Raw genomic sequence first — 22,495 nt, forward strand, 5'->3', positions numbered from 1 at the left:
AATCCCACTGAAGGAACACAGGCCAGGTGTCAACACAAGGCTCAGTGAAAAACTATGGTTGCTAGCAAAATGCCCAAGTGGAAATAAAAAGAAACTAAGAAGATGAGAGAAACAGCACAGGTTCCATCATCGGAGAGACGCTAGATGCATCTTGGTGATCATCCCTCTAGGTATTTCTGTGTAAAAATTGAATAACTTGAAATGCACTGAAATAATTCACTTTACAAAGAAGTGGTGCATTTTTGTTAAAAACACCTACGGATACACTTAGAACAGTCTGGAAAGGTATGCAACAGAGTATTAACAAAAATTGCCTTGGCAGAGCAGATATCATTCATGATTTTTAATCCTTTTTTCGTGTCTACATCTAATAATGCATCTGCTAAAAACACAGCCCTTGTAAAATGAAGAAAAATAAAACTTTTTCTTTTTTTAAATAAGAGGGAGACTAGAGCAAGTACTTCAGCAAGGAAGGACATTCCAGAAGGGGGCTGCTTTCCACATTGGTGGCCTGGATCGAGTTCACTTGCAGTAGGGTGCACCTTCTCTTTGCTGGATGGAAGTGACTTGAGGAAGCAACGGTGCAGGACAACGGGCGGTTCATTCCCTTCACACGAGTCCCTATACCGTGAAATGCTGCCCGACAAGGAGCATGTGGAGGTAAGCCTAGCAACAATGTCTTTTAAAAGCAATTCTTAGAAATTTAGGTCAGCACATGGTCAGCTCTCCAGTAGGCAAAAGCTCTCTGTCCCAGGCAGTGACTCAGCCTGCGGGACTGAACTGAGGGGAACGAGGGGCTCACAGAGCTGTTGTGGGAACCCGCGACCGCATGTGTGCAGAGCGGTCCAAGTACACAGGCTCTCCATCAGTGCATGCTGCCTTGAACCACATGTACAAAACACGCACATGTATTTTCTCAATTGACGCAAAAATGCCACTCCATGGGGAAAGAAAACTTGAAGGCTGGAACTAATGCACCAGACAACAAATTTGTGAGATGTATGAAAATCTTTTTTAAGCTAATATTCTCCTCGGCCAAATGCAGACACACACCTATGATATTTGTTTCAGAATCTCCTTACTTAAAATGGCATACAATCCAACCATCTTTAATGTCACCTGAACCTTTTATTCCCAGTGCTAGGGCCAAACACAGGGCCTCGTATGTGACAGGCAAGTGCTATGCTACTAAGCAACAAAATTTGAATTTTGAGACAGGGTCTCACCAAGTTGCTGAGGCTGGCCTTGAACTTGCGAACTTCCTGCCTCAGCCTCCTGAGTTGCTACGATTATAGGCAAGTGCCACCACCCTGGCTATCACCTGAACTTACATATAGTGCTAATATGCTAGCCACTCACAGTTGTCACAGTCACATCCAAGTGTAAACAAAACCCATGTTTACGAATTGTAACACTTGATATCAGTCAGAATGTTCTGTGATTTTAAAGCCAGAGGAGTTTCTGGGCCCATTGGGCTGCAGAATGTGCCTGAGCAGTGTGCGGAGCAGGGCAAGGGAGGCCTGGGGAGAGGCCCAGAGGGCGTGGAGTCATATTTGTTCAACACACAGGGGCCCGGCTGTGGTTTCCCAGGCTGCTCCCACAGACACTCAAGTGTAGCCCCTGAGTAACAGGCAAGGTCTGGGGCGTGTGGTTCCAGGGTCCCTTGCGTTTCAGTGACAGCTGACCACTGTGGACCGGTGACTCCGTGTTCTTGCCAGCGCGCAGAACAACAAGAAAGGCTGCCGGTGCTGCAGGGCTGTGCAGTCGGCCTCCCTCCCCTCTGTGCACACAGAGAGACAGCCCAGGACAGAGAACAACGGTTTCTGTCCAGCATCTCACACACCCTCAGGCCAATCTTCCTCTTCTTCTTCTTTTAATATTTTTTAGTTGAAGATGGACACAACATCTTCATTTTTTATGTAGTGCTGAGGATCAAATCTAAGCTCCTCACATGTGCAAGGCAAGCATTCTACCACTGAACTACAACCCCAGCCTGAATCTTCCTCTTCTAGGGCACTAGTCCCACCATGAAGATCCCACTCTTAAGACCTCACTGAGCCATCTCCAAAGGGCCCACCTCTGAAGCCCAGCATGCAGGGCATCAGGGCTTCAGCATACGAAGCCCAGGCACATAATCCAGTCTGCAACACACAGGGTGCCACAGACACACAGCAGGGCGACTGCAAAGGATGCCCGTGTAGGCCCAGCCAGACAGCAGTGCCAAAAACCCAAAGAAAGACAAAACCTCAAAACAGTGAAAGAAAGAAGTACAAGTAATTTTCAAAGGAACATGCACTAGTATAGATCTGGTCACGAGACCAAATGCACACCAGTAAATTAACTTGGAAAAATTTAATATAAAACACTTTAAGTTGACAAGGGAGATCTACTAAGGGGGATGACAGGCATGGCATCAGTAGTAGGGAGCACACTCCCTCTAGGGGGATGATTCATAGGGAAGAGATGCACTAGTACAGGCCCGGCCCAGCTGAGGTCAGAGCTTGGAGAGGCGTGGCTGTCCCCAGCGGCAGAGAAGGCCATCAGTAAGTGGAACTCAGCAATGTATCAAAGAGTAACACATCAGGACCCCGTGGGGTGAGCCATAGGGATATAACATTTCAATATCAAAGACATAATGTGGCACATCAAGAGAAGGAAGGAGAATAGCACACCATTGTCTCAGCTGCAGGGAAGCACTAACTTCTCCACATCGGCTCAGGCAGGATGAACACTCCTGCAAAGCCAGCAGGTGGGAGCGTCCTCAATCTGACACCCGTGGAAAAAAAAACAAAACCTCAGCCCATGTTCCACTTAAGGACACAGCACAACACATTCCCCTCAAGTGATCCTTGAGATCAGAGCTTAGCACCAGTTTTATTGCTTTTTATTTAACAAGAGGCATCTGGTGGCACCACAAATAAAGAAAAAGAAATTAAAGACATAAAAGTTGGAAGGAAAGAAGGAAAACTGTGTATTTGCAGATGACATAATTATACCCATACACGATCTCAAGGAACCTACAAAACAGCTATCAGAACCAATATGTGAGTTCAGCAAGTTTAGAGGAAATGAAATCAGTATGCAAAAATCAATCACATTTCTACATACTGTTCTTAAACAGCAACAAAACCTGAAAATTAAGTTTTTAAGATTGCAAGATGTGTACAGTTGTAACCACAAAGCACCAGGACACCTAAATCAGCATGTGGTGATCAGGGAAGAGGATCACACTTGCCCCTTATGGAAGCACAGTGGATAATGTCAGTTAGACTGGGGACTCTGGAATCAGGCAGGGCAGGACGGAACACACCAAGGCTGAAATGAAGGCTGGACTGGAGCCCTGGGTTTGATTCTGGGACTTGCACCCGGTATCTGCACAACTCCACGTTTTTCAAGCATGGTTCCTTCATCTGTGAAACGTCAGCAAGGACACTTTACTGGATTAGGTAAGTGGGATGGGTGTGTGAAGCACAGTGGCTAGCAAGATCAACCACAGCACTTAGTACTAACCCAAAGAAGGGCCGGGGAAAGGGCATGTGCAGACAGAGCAAGGGGATCAACAGGGTGCACACGTGCCATGTCTCCAGGTTCCACAGGTGCCTGCAGCACCTCAAACTCCAAGCCCCAAATGCAACAGACAACATGGCAAGAGGAAGGCTTATCCCAGAAGGAACATGTGACATGGGTGACTTCCGTGGTAAGTCACTCGCCTGGGCTCCCTGTTCCCCCCTGCTGACCACACCCCAGTCAGAATCAGCAAAGCAGCCTTGGGAGAGTGATGGCATGGCTGTGGCAGGCAGTGCCTCAGAACCCACTTGAACAACCCCTCCACCCAAATGAACACCCCACTTCACAATTACCACAGCAGGAGATGCCCCACAGCATTGGCTGAGTTGACACGACGACAAAAAGAAAAAAAGAAAGGAAGGACAAACAAAAGAAGAGAGGAAGGAAGAAAGAAAAAGAAGACAACAACAAGATTAGAGAACACTGCTGAGACAGATTTAAAATCTTTAAATATCTGTATTATGTTCATGGAAAACAAGGTGAGTACCCTTGAGACAATACTTGCCCCAAGTTGATCCACAGATTCTGCAGGACCCCAGTCAGAACCTCAGCAAGAGGTTTACGTACGATCAATAAGCTGACGGGAAATGTGAGAGGCTAGGAGAGTCAAAGCCACTTCACAGGGGACAGTCTACAGCACAGCTACTGAGACCAAGAGAGGGCGGCAGTGCCTGAGGACACACAACCAATCAGCAGAGAACGGGTCCAGGGAGCTGCAGCATCAAACGGCCTCCACCTGTGGTACCCAGCTGTCTCCTCCACACGTGGCGCTGGGACAGTTCAATACCCACATGCAAAAAGATGGCCTCTGACTTACTGCATACTGCACACAGAATAACTTGGATGATCACAAACTTCAACGTAAAATAAACTCTAAAAATTACACAAACATACAGGAGAAGTCTCTACGGCTCTGGGTGGAGCAGGCAAAGATTTCTTAGGTGGGACACAGAAAGTACAAATTGGAAAAGAAAAAAACTGCTAAGTCAGACTTCATCAAAATGAAAAGCTCCCATTCTTCAAATGAGTGCTTTGAGGAGCACAAGGCACAGGCTGGGCAAAAATGCTCAACAATCCCCAGGTATAAGATCATGTCCAAAACACAAGGACACTCGAAGACAGTACAACTTTGAAACTGGCAAGAGACTTGAGCATACATTTTCCCCCCTAGAAAAAGCTTTATTTTCATTGGGTCCAGGCTTGGGTGGGGCTCACGGTGGTTAAAAAGCTGCCTAAGGGTTGGAGGGAAAGGCTCAGGCCACAGCCCTGATGCCAGGAGATGCAAAGGAGGCCCAGAAAAGGCCACTGCATTCCAGGGCCTCTAGTTGTGCTTCAGGGTGAGTCTTTCAAAGAGATACTCGCCCAGGCCAGCCTGGGGGCTTGCCAGACAGTGGAGGTTAGTCAAGTGGTCTCCCATCTTCTTGATAAGCTTCACCTCCTCATCAAGGAAGTGGTTCTCCAGAAAGTCACAGAAATGTGGGTCTGTGCTAGTAAAACCCAAGGCATGAAGACCCTAAATGGCTTGGTTCAGTCAGGTTCTTCTCCAGGGCCAAGGCAGCTTCCATGGTGTGCGGGGTGTTGCGCCCCTCATCTGAGAAGGTTTCAGCATGCTCTGGAACAGGGCGCAGCCATTGCACTAGTTTTGCATCTTCAGGAGACGCTCAGAGGCTTCATGCTTTTCCTTGGCCAACTCGTGGAAGAAGTGTCTCAGGTCCTCCAGAGCCACATGGTCATGGTTGAAATAGCCCAGGGAGAGGCAGGTGTAGGAGGCAGGCAGATGCAGACTGACCAGGCAGGTGATGGCAGCCTCCACCTCAGTGGAATGATTCTGACGAAGCTGGGAGGTCATGGTTGGTTGTCAGTTAGGAGCTAACCACAAAAATCGGAGTTGGCTGGTCCTGGAAGCAGGAGATGGGTGAGAAGATGGTCCTGGCGATTGCAAATGGAGATCAGACTGGAAGTAAGTTGGAAACTGGAAGAAAAGGGAGTCCCCAGGTGTGTTCTGTCCAAACACTGTTGGAAGCAAGAGACAGAACCATGGAACGTCTGAGCGTGGAGGTTCGAGCATGCATTTTATAAAGAATATAAACTAATGGCCAGTAGCAAGGGAAAGCCTGCTTACCAAATGCAAATCACAGGATGCCTGCAGCTGCGACTCACCTCAGAGTCAGCAGGCCAGGAGTTCACACGCATGCAGCCCAGGGGCATGTGCACCTGGGAGGATGGTACCACACTCTGGGAAAAGTGTGGGATCTCTAATCATGAAACCAATCTTGCTCCATGACCCAGGGTTGCACACTAAGGTGCTAACCCAGAGGAAGTGGATACACGAGGCCGCAGTGTGTCATATTTGTAGCAGCTGTTGGTAAAACCCAAACAACCAAAACGTCCAGCCACAGTGAACCGCAGGGGCTGCAGCTCGACTTGTGAGGAAGGTGAAGAGCCACACCACCATGGGGCGCTGCAAGGGCTCCCCAGGGCAGAGGCAGCACAAAGAGCGGCCTACAGCTTTCTATTCGTGCAGGGCTCGAAGAGCTAACCCTAACATACTAGAGAAAGGCCTGGGCACGGGATCAGGAGAGGGATTGTGGGGTGTGGCCCAGAGACACAAGGGACCTACTGTGACAGCAGCAGAGGTTCCATGGTACATAATCTGCCACACCATATCAAGCCATACGTAAAGGGGTTATTTTATCAAATGTCCTTTAATGTTGATTTAAAAACATAAAAACAACTGAAGGGGAAACTGTGGCATTTTGAAACAAATAAAAACAGTGTTTCACCAGCAGACCTGCAGTATGGGTTAAAAACAAACAAACAAACAAACAAACCAGTACCCTCAGATGGAAGTTGAGTTACAGGAAGGAATGAACAACAGATGAGAATGTGGGAGGTAACCCAACATTAACTCTGGGGAGTAGAAATAACATTCATGGGCACAAAAGTATACAGGACATAAGATGAGAAGAATTGCACAGAAGTCAGGAGTCGAGTAAATGGAACTGGGGCTCAAAGTCCTTGTGCTGCGTGGATGTTGCCAGATGCTAATTCAACACAGACCCAGAGGGCTCTCGAGGCCAAACCCAGCCAGCATCATGTGCTCCATAAGGGCTGTGGGCCAGGAGAGGTTCTGTATTCTTAAAGGGCTGTGGGTCTCCAACTTCCCTTCCTAGGACCCAGAGAGACTCTGTTGCACCTGTGTCACCCCTCAGCCTTGACAAGCCTGGCTTTCCCAGGGGATATGGTCAGATAGCAGAGACACCAGACTCCATGCGCAAGCAGGCCACTGCCCAATTCTGGTTCTCCACCTCCCAGAGTCAGGTCCTCTGGGTTCTCCTGGTGGCCATGCATCCAACAGAAGGGAGGCTCCCCTCCTCATGCCAGGTATTCTGCCCACACCCAGACGGCCTCTCTTTTACCACATCCACATGGAATCTGCCCCTTGAGACTAGTCATGCCTTCCCTTGTGAGAACCTTCCTGATGTGTCCCGAGCCCAATGTAACCTTTCTCCCTGTGAACATCCCAAGCCCTACCACAGACCCCTGGTTAGGAGGTGCTACATCCACCCTTCACCCAGGGCTGAGATGGGATGGAGTCACTCAGTCCTGTGCTGGGATCCTCCAAGCTGAAGGAGACAAAAGTAGCACGTATGTTGGAACGCACTATGCTGTGCTGCGCAGATCCCTTTTGATGACGAGGGCCAGGATTTGGGTAGCACTGTGAGGGAAATGGCAGCTCTCTGTGCTGTGTGCAGGCACGTGTGCAGCCGCTGTACTTCCTGCTCTCTCTTGGAGACCCAGCCGCAGTTCCAAGCCGGCACCGAGCCTCCTCCACACTCACCAATTGGGACAAACCCTGAGTGCCTTGCTGGGCATGTGTTGAGCTCAGAGGGATCCTGGTGCACCTCGACCTTAGAGGCATGCCAGGGAAGAAGCACTGATACTAGCACCACTCACCTCCAGGGTGATGCCACAGGTGATGGTGGGCACAGTTCATGGGGCCCGGGGAGACCCTTTGCTCTGCTCAGCTCTGTGCTTCCAGGCTTGGGCCAGTGGCTAGCTTGGTCTCTGCTCTGCTGTCTCTTGGGCTTCTGTTTCCCCACTTCACCTGTCAATTAGCCTCCAGTGCCTCATTATTCAACTGGTCAGTGACTGGCAAACGCTAACGAGTTACTGATTTTTCACCTTCAGGCGGCCAATATAATATATTCATGTTGCAATGAATGGTACATTTTGAGTCAAGGCTATATCTTTGGATAGTTTTCCTTTCAAACTGAATCCATACTACAAGTCTGACTTGAATGCAGAGTAAATTCTCACCTCGGCCCCAGCCTGTGCAGTGGGCCCGTGTCTCTGCATACAGGCCCCCACCTGGCCACAGAGCCCACACGCCTGTCCACGGTGTATACTCCAAGCAGGGAACGGTGTGGCTCCGCCACCCACCTGTAGGTGGTCCTCACTGTGACTGCTCAGGCCACACACCTGCTGTACACCTCAATCTCCCCAGTTTTAAGAGGCAGATGACAAGAGCAGCACCCTTGAAGGGCCTTGTGAGGATGAGAAGAGGGGACACAGCTAAAGCCTGGCACAGAAGGTGCTCCTACCAAGGTACAAATCCGCTTATGGTTTCAAAGCCAGAATAGAGCCCCACCTGGGCAGAGGCTTGGAGCCCAGCAGCCCTGTGGCCTATGAGCAGCAGCTGTTCTACTCTAGATGCTGGACTGTCGGCCCCTGATAATGCGTGTTTATACAATCGATGCTGATCGTGAATGATTTTTGTATGCTTTGAGGCTTCAGTGATCAGAATACTAACTAAGGGCTTTATGGAATGGGCTCAGCACCCTCGGTCCCCAGAGATTTCCAGGACCCCATGTTTCCAGCACTGTGTAAGCCCTTCATTGCCATCTGAGGGCTGAAGAATGTTCCCTAATTTCCAAGCATGGATCTCACTGCCACTCTCTCAAAGGACACGGAATATAAATAAGCAGTGTAGCAGAACAGGCTTATTCATCAGGCAGCTAGGTGAGCACAGATAATGAGAAAAGGGGGGCGGCTCAAGGAAGGCTGGCCCTGATTCATTTCCACCAGAGACAGACGCTTCCCAGCTTCAAAGACTGCCAGACAATCACACAGACACACACACACCTGTCACATCTTGGCTCTTAACAAAACACCGTGCATGTCTGAGAGCAGTGACAAAGGCTAGGAAGGGCTTGCATCTGGGATCCTGGGGAACCTTCACCTGGAACAGCTTTAGGGAAGCAGCCATTGGAACAGACCACAGCTACTGCAGAGCCACCTGCAGGGTCTGAAGCAGGGGGCTCTTCTGAGTCGGGGTGCAGGAGAGTCCTGGGCCCAAGTCTGACATGGATGTGCCAAAGCCAAGCTGCAAGTGCCTTGGCAGTTTCCTCACGTGGCCCAGGGCCACAGGCACATGTCCTTTATCCACATGACCTTGTCCTGTGCTCCCAAAGACATCCTTCTCACTGTCCACCCATAGTGTGCCCAGGATTTGAGGCCAGAGCATTTTGGAATTGGAGCCTTGGCCATGTGTTGGCGTTTTGCTGCCCTTCAGGGCGTGCAGCAGATGACCACATGGCAAGGGGCCTTCCTGGGAAGCCTTGGCTCTGTCCCTTGGCACTGAACCAACCCAGGGCCTTGCACCAGTGCAGGTCACCCAGCCAAGGTCTTGGCCTTGGCCACCAGCAGGAGTCTGAAGCAGGGAGCTCTTCCTCTTCTCCAGTGACCAAAGGAGAAGGTTACAGTGTGCCTGCAGCTGGACACCTGCGTGCTGTGAAGACGAGAGGAGGCCAAGTGGCCAAGATCATGGCTGGGTGCCCTGCACTGGTGTGATGAAGCTGTTCTTACAGCGCTCCACACAGGGAGCTGAATGAAGGAATAAAACCATATGCAAAACTAAGCATTCAGAGTCCTTAAAAAGTTGGCAGAAATCAGGAATGCAAGTGGAGCCCAGCTAGCACCTCACTCATGCTCTGCACAACACACAGCGTCCCAACAAGCACGTACCCCACGCCTCTGCACCACACCTCAGCCCACATGGACACCACACTAGGGTCCCTGGGGCTCTTCGGATGCTGTGCTGTTTTGGGGGGATCCTCCCACATGGGTAGAGCTTGGGATTTTGTTCAGAATAACGAACAGCTAAAGAATAAGGAATGAGACCAAGGAAGTGAGAAGAAGAGCCAATTTCTGTTTGTTCCTGTACCTGCAACTGAAAGTATCTCGGCTACCAGTTAACCCACGCCCACATAGGCTTCCATGCTCTGCACATGAAAACCACACCAGGCCGGACAGAGAGAGTGGCACCATGCCACCACCCTAGGAGTCAAGCTGATGGGTGGATGCCTTCTCTGTTCCAAGGCAGATGCGACGCACACAGCCGGAAGCTCCTCTCTTGGAAAGTAGGCCAGGAAGTGGAGACATAGCAACATCACCCAACCAATTACACAAACCTTTCCCAGCAAACCTCCTGGACAGCTTCACCAACATCACGCAAATGTTTTTATTCAAATCTCAACTATTCAAAAATTTATATGTTTTGAAATATAATATGGTTCTTGAAACATTAACTACATATAAATTAAAAAAAGAAACAAACGCTCATGCGCCTCTGTTCCCACTTGGTTCCGTCTGGCAGTGAGGAAGGTAACTGGGGTGACTATGAGTCTCTGGACTCACTGTGGGGAGGACTACCCTGTCACTTCCACCCCGACTGTCACTGGATGGGAGATGACTCCAGAGAAGGCCGGCCTCCTGCTGGCTCTGAGTGGGGACAGTCTTGGATGCTCCCAGTGTGAACCCTGAGTCTGGGAGGACCTACTCTGAACCAGCTGTAGTAACAGTCCACCTGAGGAGAAGCCAGCATCCATTTTCTGACTAATTCATTTTAGGAAATTTTCTTAAAAGACGAAAGCATTTTTCCCCCCAAAACACCTTCTACTTGTCAGATGAGGCCCTGGGAGCTGGCTGGGCCAGCGGACATCACACTGTGACACCAGGGGGCTGGGCCCAGGGCTGCTAGAGAGCTGCAGCCCAGCGGAGCACCCTCATGCTTCCAGCTCTGGGAGGAGCCTGTGTTCTGGGTGCCACTTTCAGGGAAGGATCTGGGGCATTGTGCCAGGGCCTGTCACCCAGTGGCACGTTGGTGACAAGTACATTCTGTCACGTGCCAGGAGACCCGTCCTGAGCACAATGGCCCAGCACTCTGCCTAGTGGGACCTGCTGCCTGGACCACTGGTGGGGTAGACATGCGAGCAGGAGCCCAGCTGGCTGTCCAGAGGACCTCCTTGAAGGGCACAGCTGGAGAGCAGCCTGCCTGGCACCACGTCTGTGAGTCCCCTGTGCCCACCCTTTCTATCTGAGCTCCATTTCCCCTACCCTCTTACATCTGACAGCAGCATTTGCTACAGTTTGGACGTGGGTTAAGTGTGTCCCCCAAACCTTCCTGTGTAAAAAATCTGATCTCCATTGTGAGGTATTAATTAAGAGGGAGGAAACTTAAAGGCATTTAAAGTTGAGACCTTTGGGAAGTGATTAGAATTTGATAGGGTCATAAGGGTGGAGCCCTGATAAAGTTTGGTTGTAAAGTGTCCCCCAAAGCTCCTGTCCCCACATGAGTCTTCAGAGGGGAAGTGAATGGACTATGAGAGCTGCAGCCTAGTCGGTCCACCCTAGTTTGAATGGACTGGCTGGTGGTAACTGGGCAGCTGGGATGTGGCTGGGGGAGGTGGGTCACCTGCAAGGGGAGCACTGCCCTGGGCCCTTCCCCTCTCCCTGCTTCCTGACTCTGCCATGAGCGAGCAGCTTTCCTCTGCCCCTCCCCTCGCCTCAGGCCCGGAGCAGTGGAGTGGCCGGCCATGGACTGAGGCCGGGCCCCAGATAAACCTTCCTTCCTCCAAGTAGTTATTTTCAACTATTTTCGTCACTGCAATGCAAAAGCTGACTGAAACAAGCTGCTGTGATTGAACCCTGGTGGCTGTGTAAGAAGTCAGACAGATACACACACACAAGACCCTCTCTGCCTTGGGAGTCTGCCAGCAAGGTCATCACCAGATGTGGCCCCTTAATCTCGCACCTCCAGAGTGGTGAGTCAATGTAAGACTCGTTTCTGTAACTTGCCCAGTCTGTGGAACAGAAAAGGGGCCACCACAGGATTCAAACCTCTATGTGAATTAAAACACAAGATCACAACATGAAAGCCCGAGTCTGACCTGGTCTCTGCTGTGTGCAGCCACAGGCCATGGGCAGCTCAGCTGTGCCTGCCACACACGGTAGGGAGGCCACGCAGCCCACAGCCGAGGCCAGCTCCACGCTGTAGGAGCATCGCTCATGTGCACAAAGCACTGCTAAGATCAAAGTACGCAGCCAGGCCCTGCTGGAGGACTTGGACCAGGAACAAGGACCACACCTGTGGGGAGGAGGGAGACCCAGATGGCAAGAGGCCCCATGGGGTTTGTAGAATGCTGGTTGCTGTGGGAGCCGCACTGCACCAAGAGGTAGATGGACCTGGTCTTGAGTCCCTGAGGCAGTGAACCATGAATCAGACTTGGAGCTGCAGGTTGTGGAAAAAGTGTTGGGATTCCTAACTGATTGTGCAATGGCTTTCCAAGTGGCTCCGCCTGACCTGACATGTAGGTCAACGTCATCAGTCTGTGTGCTCTGGTGGTGCGGAGCAGAGAAGAGGAGATGGCATCAAGGCAGGCCTAGCAGGTGGCAAGCTGCGGAGTTCACCAGAACCAAGATGAACATATTCTGAGACGACATCTCCAGAAAATAATAATAATGCAGGTGAAAATAATGTGACACTTATTCTAGGAAATGTTCTCTGAACAGGAAACTCCCAGCAGCAAGAGAAGGGGACGTCCAACAGCAGTGGGCTGTGCGGGCTGCTAGGCTTTCTGATTCAAAATCACATCTAATAACTGAAAATCTTCCTTCTTATGAGACCATAACATAAGTGGAAAAAATCTAAAAGTTTATAAAATGATAGCATTTTATTTTACATGGAGACATCTTGCAAATGACTTGTGCATCCGCTCAGAAACTGATCTAGCAGTTGTGGCTGGGCAGCTTCTGGAGCTATACATCTGGATTTCTCCTGGTGCAGAATAATTCCCAAGTACGGAATCAGTCATGGCATAAAAATATAAACATAATTCAACCACTCACAATTTAACCTCTGCCGAGCCACAAGGGAGAGCAGCAACATGGGATTTCCAGCTACAGATGCTGACTTGTGTCCATTTCGTCTGACTCAATTCAATGGCGAACACGCCTGCTGAACGGTATCAGGAGAGCAGAGTGCAGGCCTGCTCCCAGCAACCTGGCTTCAGAAGTGACTCACAGTGAAGACTGGGGTTCTAAGTGTCTCAACAAGCTTTTAAAACAGCAAACCTCTCTGAACCCAGAACTGTTTTTCAATTTCACAAGTGCACTTCGATACCCACTTTTCCAAAGTCCCAATGGGAACATTCAGCTGGAGGAGAATGAGCAGATGTATGAGGAACGTGTTTCTCCTTTGGCCTCTGAAATCTGAAGGACTTCAGAAATGTGAGGTGACATCACAACTGTAGATTATTTTGCATACTATGTTTTTCTAAAAACACTAAGTCAGAACAAAAATTATTTAGAGTCCTTCAATGCTGCTCCTCCCTCTCCTTTTTCCAAGTTCCATTTTGCTGCCCAGAGTAAACTACATGTGTTTTTTTTTTTTTTTCTGTTTTGATTTTATGGTGCTGGGGATTGAGCCCAGGGCCTCGCACATCAAATATCCACTCTGACACTGACCAAATACCAGCCCCCGCGTGGACCTAGTTGTGCCTTTTGTAACATGCACATATGCATGCAGTTTGTGTCATTTGGAAAATGCATCCTACCAGGTTATTTTTTGCTTAAGGGCATAAGAGACTGCCTGTGTGAGCACAAGTGCAGTTCCTGCATTCCTGCCACCGGAGCTGCGAGCATGCCACTGTGGGAAGGCAGTGTGACTGAGGGCCTCCTGTGTGAATTGTTTTCCACACACAAGGCCAGCGCTATTCCAGGGAGAACTTCAGCCAACGCTTGCTTTTCTGACCTAATGTGGTAAGCTCAGGCCTCAGCCACTGCCACACACAATTCCATGACTGGGGCCCTGGAAACAGCCCTCTGGCAGATCAACTCCAGAGCACAAGGGTTCACTCAACTCCCCATTTTTTCCACACTGTCCAGGAGCTAAAAGCAAATAAATGCAGGTCAAGTTTAGCATCGGGTGTACTATTTCAGATCCTAAGAGGTCAAACAGGAGATGGATGCACTGCTCGAGGAACCTGGGAAGCCTGTGGGCATGTGCACAACATGGTGCTTCGTGTGGGACACCCTGGCCAGCTTCTGGAACCTTCTGAAATCAGTCTGTTCCAAACAGTAAAACGGGCAGGGGGTGGGAAAGTTACAGAACATCAAAGGGCAAGTTTAAGTTTGAGGAAATAGGTCAAAGCGGAGCTCTGAGCCGGCTGCTCTGGGAAAGCGGAGGTGACCTGTCTTCTGCGTTGGCTTAGAGTTTGGAGGTTCTTTTTAAAGTTCAAAAGAATTCGGCTTTTTATTATTTTCTTCTAATATGGCCTCATGTGTAGCAACCTCCTACACTGAGCATAACCCACACAATCTCAGAGAACAAATGGATGCTCCCACACGAAAGGGCAAGATGGCGAGTAAGGAGGTCAGGCCGGGCTAGAACAGAGGAACATGGAGAGGGTCTTCCAATGAGGTTAACTTCCCGATTGACAAAAGTTGGACACAAGCAGGGACCCAATCAGACAGACACTTCTGTACTTGTACTCCTAAGTGTGGGATCCAATAGAAAAATTAGAAAAGATGCAGAGAGGACACCAATGAATAATAGTGAGGAGAGCGTGGACAGGAGGAGATAGGAAAGGAGGAAATTCCAGGGACCATAAAAAGAACAGGCCAAAACATCCCCCACTGGAATCTCAGCTCTGGGGCCCTTCTCTTCAGAGAAGTCTGTTACTGTGGCTTTTACAATAAACCTGTTGCTTGCTATCTTTGTGTCCTGTTCTTCAACTCTTTGCTGAGTAGAGACAATGAACCCAGCACTCCTAGATGGTAACACCCACAGGGTAGAAAGCGCTCCAGGAACCAAGAGTCGAGAAAGGCAGCGACCCAACCACAAGGGCTTCACAATCTACTCACTTTTCTATCAAGTCCAGTGTGACTCCGGGCACCAGGCTGACACATTTCTGCATGCAAAACCTGTAGAAAAAGGAAAGAGTGTGAGAGGCATGAATGGAAAATCTCAGGTGCACCATGGCCTTCAGCAGCAGGGGGTTGAAGGCGGGTGGGCACGGCCATGGTAAACAAGCCAGCCCAGCTTCCTTCCTTCCCAAGGCTTCCGGGCTTTTAGACAGAAGAAAGCCTCACTGCCGAAGCGGTGTGCTGTCAGCAGGAAGGCACTGTCTGCAGTCCATGAAGCCTGTCCCTGGAGAGGAGCTCTGAGATGCAGCAGGAACTAAATACGGCAGGATTCGACTAGACTTCCATTTTTTCCCTTAAGAAAGTGAGCTGGGGAGAGTCCTGGAGAAACGAACAAATAACCTCAAGGGACACAAAGGAAGCCAGGGGAAGACAAGCAAACACAAATCCAATTACATCTTTTTAATCACACAAAATCCTAGGTGTCAGGGCCTAGACTTTCTGCCTGCACGCAAACCCCGTCCTCAGGAGCTAGTGCAGAACCAGCAAAGCTTTGTCTCATTTGTGTGTGCTGACAGGAGGCAGGAAACCATCTTTCTTTCCTCCTGCCAGGGCACTGGCACAGAGCAGGACAGAATCGATGGAAACGTCACACAAAGGCAACTTAATGTTTTTAGCACAAGAAATATAAAATGCTTGATTTATCTAGGTTTAAAATTAAGAATAAGTAACCCCTTTCAAAAACTGAGGGTCCCTGACTTATGAGAGTCCAACTTGCAATCTCCTGACTTCGTGACAACATGAGGGCAACAACGCAAGGGTAACAACTGAGGGCAGAAGCTGCACTTTGTGTTCTGATCTCTCCGGAGGGGGAAACAACCAACACTCAGCAGAGTATACTGGCCACACGGCTAAGAGGATGCTCGGGGGCCAGCTGTATTACCTGTGTTTGTCCGCTTGACCATGCTTTGAACTTACAGTGGCTTATTGGGACATTTACAAAATGCACTCCCATGTCTCACTTGTGGACAGTGGGCCCAGGAGAAGGCCAGGACAGGACCAGGCCACAATCAGGGTAGAATTGGAAGTTACCCTTTATAGAAGTGAGAGGACTGGGAGTATACAGACAGCAGTGGGATGAGAGGGCAGAGAAACAAAGAGGAGCAGAAAGACTCAGAACCAGAAAAATAAGACACAGTCATGCAGTGTTTGCTGGGCAAATGGTGCCTCCTCTGTCCACCCTCCTGAATGAGGCTGCCCAGGAACCATGGGAACAGTGCCTGGCCATGTACTCTGCTCAAGAAGCAAGGCCTGGTTGGCCTGGAGAGAGGTTGTGGCTGCAGCATTCAGTGGGTTACTATTCAAAGAACAAAAGAAGTCAACGCGAAAGCTGTGCTTTCCCGGTGGCAGGGAGCAGACTCCTCCTGTGAGCATACAGTCATGGCCGTGATGCTCCATCAGCCGATCAGTACTGTGCAGTCCCTTCTGCTGACTTTCAGAGGGTTCTGCTTGGCCCACTTCCAGGTGCCTTTGCAGCCTCACAGCCAGGGTAGACACACACGGCCCCCACGGTGGCTTTGTGGAGCACAAGATCTCATGGTGGATAAACACGATCCACAGGAAATGCAATCTCAGGCCTGAGCCCTACACAAACCATGCTACTTTGTCGTCTGTCTTTTCATCCATAATGTATTCATCGATTGGGATTTCTAGAGTCCAGTAATGACAGAATCATTTGTATCACACTAATCCTTTTGCCAATAACAATAATGAATTCTGGACAAAATATAAAAAACAACCATTTGAAAATGCCAAAGAACAAACAAACACAGGTAGAACCTGGAAGTGCTGTGACCCTTACAAAGAGGATCTCTCTAGATGAGTCACCCCAGCAGACACTGCGACTCAGGGGCAGCAGGCTGGCTGGGCCAAGGAGCTGGAGGTCAGGAGTTCAGGCTGCCAGGAAATTATAGGGAATAACTTTAGAAAGGAAGGAGCCAAAACACAAGCTTTCTGCAAGGCCTTGGCTGACTCCCAAACCCACGCAGGACAAGACTCCAAGGATTCTACAGCAGACAGCGGGGAAGCTGAAAATGTGGGCGAAGATTTCAGGATCTCCTGCCTCTCAGAAGAAAGGGAGGGAGATCAAGTCCTGCCGGGTTAGAAGGCCTTTCCATGGACACACGAAGGGATCAACCCTTAGTTACAAGCCACGTACAGGGTTAAGAGCTGAACATCAAACTAAGAGTGCAGCTGAAGGGAGCAGCTCTGCGAGCAAGCCTCTGCAAAACCAGCTCATCTCCTGAAAGCCCGAGTCCAGCCCTGGGACCAGACCTCTGCAGGTTTACCTCCTGCAGGTGCAGAGCTCAGAGAAGAGAGCACAACCGAGAGCCTGTGATGCCTGGTTTCAGACAGCATGCTATCAGAAACCAACGGAAAAAACAGTTTGTACAAGTAGATTCACAGGTGGCCACATTTCAGAACTGGCAGATGAAGACCTTTTAAAATTATATATATATATAAAATGTTGATTACTGAGAAATTAGCATGATCAAAAAACACTGAAAATATAAATTCTCTTTTTTTTTTGGCCGGGGGTGGGGGCAGTACCGGGGATTGATCTCAGGGTCACTTGACCACTGAGCCATATCCTCAGTCCTATTTTGTGTTTTACTTAGAGACAGGGTCTCCCTGAGTTGCTTAGCATCTCGCTTTTGCTGAGGCTGGCTTTGAACTCACAATCCTCCTGCCTCAGTCTCCCAAGTCACTGGGATTACAGGCGTGTGTCAGCATGCATGGCTGTAAATTCTCGTAAATGAGAAATTAAAACAAAGACATCACACACACAACTTTAAACTATAGACAGTATGGTTATTTGACTGAGGGTGGCATGGCCAATTCAATGAAATCTACAAAACTCACTTCTGCCAATAACACCTCTTCTCACTGCATTAGAATTGTAACACCTGTTTTCATTTTTCACACTCCTTCCTTCCCTTGCACAGGAGTATTGCTGGGCAATAAAAGGCTCTGCACAAAAGTAGAGGTAACATCAATGGCTCAAAATACCCACAAACCAGGTTATTAATGATGAAGGAAACAGCTGATTCTTATTAGTTCTTACGACAAGCATTTGCTGTTCTGTGTTTAATTCTCACAACCTTCTGTGAGGGATTCCATCTGTAAATTAGGAACATTAAGTGAAGCTGGGGAATACCAAAGACAGGTGCAGAGGTGGAGGCTGAGGCAGGAGGATGGCTGGGGCCCAGGAGCTCAGGATAGGCATTTGGCAAGAGCCTATCTTAAAAAAAAAAAAAAAAAAAGTAAAGTATGAAAGAATGAAAAGACATGGAAAGCTTTCAGAAAGGAAGATCATTTTTCAGGTAAACAAGAGTCAGATTAACACAGGATGCAAGAAGGCAATGGAGGAGTATTTTAATTTACTAAAGAAAAAGAACTTATAACCCAGAATCTCATGTCCAGCCAAACTGATGTTCAGATGTGGGAGCAAGATAAACTATTGTCAAGCACACAGGCTGCAGGGGGCTTCCCATCAAGACCCCAGGGAAGACATCCTGGGACAGCAAGCTCAGGTCAGAGGACAGAGACCTCAGGTGCAGGTCCCATGTGCCAAGAGATGTGAAGAAAAGATGATGTGCAAGTTGGCCTGTTTGCTGTCTTAAAACAAGGTGCATAAAGCAAAGGAGCAGGGGCACCGTCTACCATAACCTGGATTGAAATCCCAGATAACGAAGTGTCCGGTGGGGGATACCAGCAACAGAGGACTACTCTCACCAAGGTGTGGTGTCCACAACCCCTATAATCAACACAAAGAGCACAAAAGGCCAACAGAAAAGTGGCAAAGGACATGAACAGGCATCCCAAAGACAAGGAAGCACATGGCCACTAAACACACAAATGGATGTGCAGCGACACAGACAAGAGAAATGCAAGCCCAGGCCACATGGAGTCTTCTTACACACTGTCAGTCAGCAAGCGCAAAAGCTGAGTGACTCTGTTGGCCCTGGAAAGGATGGTGGTCTGCAGCACGCCTTCAATACTGCCACAAGAGAGGAAGACAGTGCAACCACTCTGCCTTTGTATCCTAAGAGCGAAGATTCCCTTCAACTACAACCTCAAGACTCGATTCTTCAGTAGGTAAGAAATTCTAGCACATGTTCAACAGAACATGTGAAAAGAATGCACATGGCAGCAGGCTCCTACCAACAGAAGGAAGACACAGTGCTTAGTGTCCAGCCGTGCCAGGGGAAGCTCATGTCCCTGAGCGAGGATCAGTGCACAGCAGCTGCACACCCAGTCAGAGTGAACACCAGCAATGTGGCTCGGCGAGCACACAGCCTTCACCACACACAGAGTCTGGACAAAGGAACAGTTGCAGTGAGACAGGCACAAGGAACAACACACCCAGCACTCGGGTGGGGAGGGCAGGGCAGGCAGCCTGGGCTCTAATGAGGAGGTACCGCCAAGGTCTGGGTTCAGGGTGGGCAGTGGGCTTGAGGGCGTTTATCAGACGATGAAAATAAGACTTCACTCACTCAACAGCTGGAGTCAGGCCAGCTACAGACGGGAGATGAGCATGACCTAGAGGACCAGGACAAATCCAGTTGTGTGCATCAACCTTCAATGACATCAGGAGTGGGAAGGTGCCCAGGGCCACCCTGCAATCTGTGAAACTCTGACCGCTGTACTCTCGCCTCCCTTTTTTGCATTCAGATGATCAAAAATGGCTCTGAGTGTGTCTGTGTATAATCTGTCACAATCATAAAGCTTTTGGCAGCCTAGAACTCAACCTGTGAAGTACGCCATATACAAAGAACACAAGATTTGTGAGTCTGAAGATTTAGAAAGTTAAGGCCCTATAACCAAGGCCCAGTTAGGAAAGGGGGGGGCGCGTTCCCAAACCAACAAGGCCTGCGTGTCCTCCCCAAGGCCCTAGCCCTCGCCCTCTACAGAGGTCGCTTCCTTTCCAGGGCGCCGATTTGGACGTACGGTCCACCTTGTCATCAGCCACCTCACATAAATGGATTTATTTTTGTTTTTTGCAAAGTTGCGATTTGAATCCTACATCAGTCATGTAAACTTGCTGCCTCTTTAGAATGTGTACAGGCCTTCCCCTTCCTCACCTGATCATTTCATGGACTAGCACTGCCGGGAGAGTCTGCCCAGAGAACAGGAGTGTTGGTTACCATAGCGGGCACCTTACTGCAGGGCACTGGGCCTCAGGGCAAGTGCTCTGGCAGGAGGAAACTTCTCCTGGCGGAGGAAGTATTTATTCCACCATCCTTATGCCACAGTTTTCATTAATATTCACTTTTAGTTTTATTAAAAACATCTTCTCTTTTGACCCACTAAGACAGTGAACTGTACTAATGGATGGACAGACAAAGTCACCCACACAGGTTGATGTGACTCCACGGGGCTAGCATCTGGGATTCCCCTGGCACACTGCAGGAGTCCACCCACTGCCGCCGAACTCCTCCGGGTCGGTGCGTGTGTGTGAATTCCTCAGGCTGGATATTCTGGTGAAGGTAACTTTAATAGGGGAGCTTACACTTATTGAAATATGACATGCTTAAATGCTGTTTCATTACCATTTGTTGTACATTTCAAGAATAATTATCTGTATGAATCCTCGTTGCTTTATTGTTCTTGCTTCTCATTTTTTATTACTTTTCATTTCCCGTAACACCTATTCTGCTGACAAGTGATCTTAAAGTCACTTAAATTTTGCAGCTGAATTATTTGACTTCTTAACGTGTTTCCCTCTCTTCATCTCTGTATCACCCTGCCATCTATATTAATATTTGCCTTTTGCTTCCCCACAGCCCCCTTCCTGTGACTTCATGGCGGGGACAGAGCAACTGCTGCCTGAGACCCAGCTTCAGGACCTCTTCCTCTGGTGCTGTGCTGTATCACTCCCCTTTCTGGATGGCAGGGTGTTTCCATGGTCCTGTGTCCACATCCTTTCTCCTCTCTGGCTGTCCTAGGTAGAGGGATCTGTCCTGGGTCTGTTGGCTTGTCTAATGTGAACTGTGCACTTACGCAGAAGTGGTCGGGCTGCAGAAGCCACTCAGCACTCAGGCCACTCAGGCCACCTCACGCTCTGGGAGAGTGGGCCTGAAACTGTAGCAAGGAAGGTGGAAGCCACGGCCCCACAGGCCTACCACAAATCAGGGGGTTCTGTGTGGTTTGTGGTGCTGGGCTGGAACCCAGGGCCTCGGCGCCAGGCCAGTGCTCCACCACTGAGCCACCCAGCCTCACCAGTTTTGAAGGTCTCTGTCCACAGGGTCCTCTCACTCCTGCCGTTGTCACAGGGAGGAGGGTCACACAGCAGCACTGCGTCTGTCCTCCGTGTCTGGACCTACAGGACCTCACAGTGTGTGGCACATAATATTGACATACCTCCCTACCCCACCCTGTTAAAAGGCTTTCCCTTTCCCCTCGCTTCCTCCTGCTTCACCAGCATGGGGAGCCGTCCTTCTCAGACTTGGCCACTGCCCGTCACTATAGGGTGACTCCACAATGGAGGGTCTGCAGTGCAGTTCCACTCTGACAAGCTCAGAGTCAGGAAGACTCCAGGGAAGGGCTCAGTCCCACAAGACAGCCCACTTCAGACACCAGTTGCAAGACCCAGGCCACCTGAGCTTCTGATCCCTGGTCTCCCCCTCCGATTTGCCAGCATGTAGGAGAACTCACAGGACCAGGAGGGCCCCTCACCAACATTCACCGGCTGCTATAACAGACACGACGCAGGAACTGCCCAGTGTGTTGGTGTGGACGAGGTGTGCGGAGGAGTGCGTGGCTTCCACACGCTCCAGCTCTTCCCTTAGAGGTTTCAATGCAGGCCTCACCATGCAGGCTCGAATCACTGGCCACTAGCAGCTCCACTCAATCTCCACGCCCCCCACGAGAGGCAGGACCTAAGGTCCATTCTTCTAGTCTCGCTCAGTCCTTCTGGTCATCAGCCCCACGGAGAAGCCATCTCAGGAGGAAAAGCCATCTTGCTAGCATACAAAAGCCCTGCTTGCCCCAGAGGTCTCCATGTGCCAGAAACCTGGGACAAAGACCAAAGCCTCCTTTTAATCACACCACGGGGGTTACAGGAGTAGGTGGCAGGCCCTGCACTGTGGTTCTAAGTGCTGCTGAGTTTAACTCACTCCATTTCCTGCCCCAGCCAGAGGACGCTGCAGCAGAGGACTCACAATGCTTTCTGCTATCCACCAAGGCAAGCGCAATCTAAGAGCCCTTTCGCTGGCCTCTAGCTGGATGGGAACTGCAGCCTGGCAGGGACTCTGTGTTTCTGCAGTCTCAGGACAGTTGCCACATGCTAGCAATCACCAGGCCTATGGAGGCTGTGGGTTCCTGGGCCAGTGGAGGTGCTGACACCCTCAATCTTTAGCACGTTCCTTCTACACACGGCCTAGTCCTACAAGTGTCCAGCCGGGCCCAGGAGAGACCCAGTGTTGCTATTAGGTGCTAATGACCGTCTTGGGGCCATCAGAGCTCTTTCCAGGTCTGTGGAGAGGCACCTAAAGTTCTCCGGTGTTTTCTACAGATGGATGTGTTTCTGTGTGGAGGTAGAGGAGCAGAAGGTATAAACTGGGGAGGGAAGACAGTCAGGGTTCAAAGACACTCTCCACCCCTCGCAGCACTTGCTGTTTCAGACTGCAACCATGACTGTGATCATCTGCAGCATCTCCAA

General features: G+C 49.8%; 1 protein-coding gene and 1 pseudogene across 2 annotated transcripts in view; both read right to left on the minus strand.

Annotated features, from left to right (window-relative positions):
- Rptor (regulatory associated protein of MTOR complex 1) overlaps nucleotides 1–22,495 on the minus strand; it is a 341,575-nt gene that overhangs the window by 116,758 nt on the left and 202,322 nt on the right. For both annotated transcript variants that reach the window (XM_048797491.1, XM_015504082.2), the window contains one exon: nucleotides 14,773–14,832. In XM_048797491.1, coding sequence (XP_048653448.1) covers nucleotides 14,773–14,832 — 60 coding nt within the window. The remainder of the gene's footprint in view (nucleotides 1–14,772; nucleotides 14,833–22,495) is intronic.
- LOC107157714 lies at nucleotides 4,004–5,506 on the minus strand (annotated as a pseudogene).

Source organism: Marmota marmota, unplaced genomic scaffold, assembly GCF_001458135.2.
Source record: "Marmota marmota marmota unplaced genomic scaffold, marMar, whole genome shotgun sequence".
Classification (NCBI taxonomy): domain Eukaryota; kingdom Metazoa; phylum Chordata; class Mammalia; order Rodentia; family Sciuridae; genus Marmota; species Marmota marmota.